Raw genomic sequence first — 3226 nt, forward strand, 5'->3', positions numbered from 1 at the left:
AAAAAAAAAAAAACACCAAAAAAACAAAAACAGCCAAGATTGCCCATCTGGTCCTGTTCCTTGTGACCTTTCCTAACGGCGAGATCCCTTTGCGTTTCAGCAGGAGGATGCCGGCTTGCATAACGTCATCCTGTGGCCTCCAGACCCTGAGCCCCCACAGGTACTGGGGATTGTGCGTTCTGCATGGCTTCCCTCTAGCCCCTTTCTAATGCCTAGATGGTTGCAAACATTTGGTGTGGCATGTGCTTTTATTTATTTAGGTTTTCTCCTTCTCCCTCTTCCATTGCTTCCTTCCATCCACCCCAAATAAGTTGTAAAACACAGTTGAAATTGACAATTTATGTTTAGATTTTTTAGGATAGCATGTTAGTACCTGTCCAAGACTGGCTTGGTTGACGTGTTTTGCGATGCTGAATAAGGCCTGTGTTGCCAGCAGAAAACGCAGATGCCAGGAACCAACACACCAACACTAATGCCTCCAAGCTCTTCTGCCTTGATTTCCTTTGGCCTCCAGTGAAGCTGGGGATGGGGTGGTGGCCCCACATTTGCTGCCTATGAGCAAAACCGATGTGTCATAAAAGAAGATTAAATTCAGAATCAGCTCTCGGTGTCATGCAACAGTGTGCCGGCAGAGTCCCACTGCGGTAGCTCTGCCCAGCGTTTGCCGTCCTCTGGGGAAGGGGGTAAATAAGCAGCTTTGCATCACCTCACAGTGCATTTTCCTGGAGAGGATGTTGAAGTTAGTGTGTGTTCACGGGTGTGGTCAGGGTGAGGCTGTAAAACCCCTGGCTCCTCACTGGCCTGCTCTGAAGTCCCCTTCACACCTGGCCAGGTATGGCAGTCGTCCAGGTGGATGGCTGTTAGGTGGGTGCACTGGATACATTTTTTTCTTTGCACATTCCAGCAAGGAGTGATGTTTAAGGTCCTGAAATAACCATTTGCATAGGGTGTCGGGAAGCCTTTTCACGTGTGTGAGTTCATCTGCTTCTGCTCATAATCCCATGAGCTGGGCTGCTGACTCATGTTTTATGAACACAGAAGGAGGCTCGGAAGGTTAATCATCCCAGGTCATTTGGGTGAGTGGAGGAGTGAGAATCAGAACTCTGGGGCTCTAAGGCTGCTGGGACAGTGGTTTCCAAACTGGGTTCCCAGAAATCCTGGAGCCAATAGCAATGCTTCTAGGACTGGCCCAGGACAAAGAGGAAGTGGAGAGGGCAGAATCCAGCTACCTACACCCCCCCGTCCCCGCGCCGACCTTCCACCAGGACGGCTTACCCTATGTGACTTTATATTGCAAGGCGGCTCTTAGAAGAAAATGCTTTGAAATCAGAGTTAGAAAGAAACACTGATCTGGTCCACCTCCATTATTTTTCAGTTTTGTGCATGGTGGATCCGGAGGACAAGGCACTTGCTCATTGCCATAAATGAGCGGCAGGTTGGAGACAAGATGTCATCTTGGGGGATTCTAGTCCAGGCTCCAGGGCTGTCCCTGTGAGGGGAGGAGCACTTTGTCCGGCTCCATCTCCCAGAGGTCTTCCATAGCGCTTTGCAGCAGAGCTCAAGAGCTCAGTCCCAAGCTCCCACGCCAAGATGTGATGTGGATATAGTTTTTTGTTAGCTTGGTGGGCATTTGGGAAACCCCTCCCTGCTGGGCAACTGGTACTTATTTAGGTGCTGTGATCACTAGAGGGGCAAGACAAACAAGGGCCTGCCCTCTGGAACTTACAGCCAACTGGGAAGTCAGATAAGCAAGTGAATAAACAGACATCAGTGAGTACATACAGTGGTTTCATTTGAAACTTTATTGTGTGTGTATTGTTTACCAGGCATTGTTCTAGCACTTGAGAATCAGTAGCGAACAATTCAGCTGTGATCTGCTTGAATGAAGTTTCCTTCTGAGGTGCTAATAGGTAGAAAACACATCATAAAATTTCCAGTGGTAACCGGGTTCAGGGGCTATCTTTTATTATTGCAGTAAACTATGTGTAAGTAAGATTTACCATTATAACCATTTTCAGTGGACATGTCAGTGGAATTAGGTACATTAGTACATTGCTGTGCAACCATCACCACCATCCAGCTCCAGAACGTTTTCATCTTCCCAAACGGAAACTGCCCATTACACACCAACTCCCCATCCTCCCTTTCCCCAGCCCCTGGGAAACTTTCTTTCCTTCCTTTCCTCCTTCCCTCCTTCTTTCCTTCCAACTGGGTCTTATTCTGTTGCCAAGGCTGGAGTACAGTAATGTGATCATAGTTCACTGCAACCTCCAACTCCCGGGCTCAATCAATCCTCCCTCCTAAACCTCCCAAGTAGCTAGGATTATAGGCACACACTACTGTAGCCGGCTGCTTTGTCTGTGAATTCAACTACTGTAGGTACCTCATGTAAGTGGAATCATATAGTATTTGTATGTGATTATTATTTCACTAAGCATAATGTCTTCAAGGTCCACCCATGTTGCTGCATGTCAGAATTTCCTTCTCTGTAAGGCCGAATGATATTCCGTTGTATGTATGGGCCACATTTTGCTAATCCATTATTTTTTTTTGAGATGGAGTCTCACTCCCACCCAAGCTGGAGTGCAGTGGCCATGATCTCAGCTCACTGCAACCTCCTTCTCCTGAGTTCAAGTGATTCTCATGCCTCAGCCTCCCGAGTAGCTGGGATCACAGACACACATCGGCACACCCGACTAGTTTTTGTATTTTTAGTAGATGGACACTTGGGTTGCTGCCATCTTTTGCTATTGTGAATAATGCTGTGATGAATATGTGTGCCCATCTAAGTATCTACGTCTCTGCTTCCTGTTCTTTTGGGTATATACCTAGAAGTGGAATTGCTAGATCATATGATAATTCTATATGCACGTTTTTGAGAAACCGCTAAACTTTTCCACAGCAGCTGCACCATTTTACATTTCCACTAGCAATGTACGAATGTTCCAATTTCTGTACATCCTCACCAACACTTCTTACTTTCTGTGTGTGTGTGTGTTTAATTACATGTTTGTGGGTGTGAAGTAGTATGTCATTGTGGTTAGGGGCTATTTTTGATGAGGTACATAGGAGAGCTCTCTGCAGAGACCTGGGGTACTGAGAAGGAGACGGCCACATAAGGTTTTGGAGAAGTGACATTCTGGAATAAGGAAACAGCTGTGTATAGTATAGGAATAACGTAACAGTATGGTAGGAATGAGGTTGCTCTACTTTTTTTTTTTTTTTT

General features: G+C 46.3%; 1 protein-coding gene across 23 annotated transcripts in view; it reads left to right on the plus strand.

Moving 5' to 3' along the window:
* TACC2 (transforming acidic coiled-coil containing protein 2) overlaps positions 1 to 3226 on the plus strand; it is a 259898-nt gene that overhangs the window by 35196 nt on the left and 221476 nt on the right. For 20 of the 23 annotated variants that reach the window (XM_037731397.1, XM_017508606.2, XM_017508616.2 and 17 more), the window contains exon 3: positions 101 to 160. The exons of 2 other annotated variants lie outside the window; for them this stretch is intronic. In XM_037731397.1, the coding sequence (XP_037587325.1) occupies positions 101 to 160 (60 nt within the window). The remainder of the gene's footprint in view (positions 1 to 100; positions 161 to 3226) is intronic. One more of the 23 variants, XM_037731390.1, reaches the window with a different exon arrangement.

This window comes from Cebus imitator, unplaced genomic scaffold (genome assembly GCF_001604975.1).
Source record: "Cebus imitator isolate Cc_AM_T3 unplaced genomic scaffold, Cebus_imitator-1.0 Scaffold396, whole genome shotgun sequence".
Classification (NCBI taxonomy): Eukaryota; Metazoa; Chordata; class Mammalia; order Primates; family Cebidae; genus Cebus; species Cebus imitator.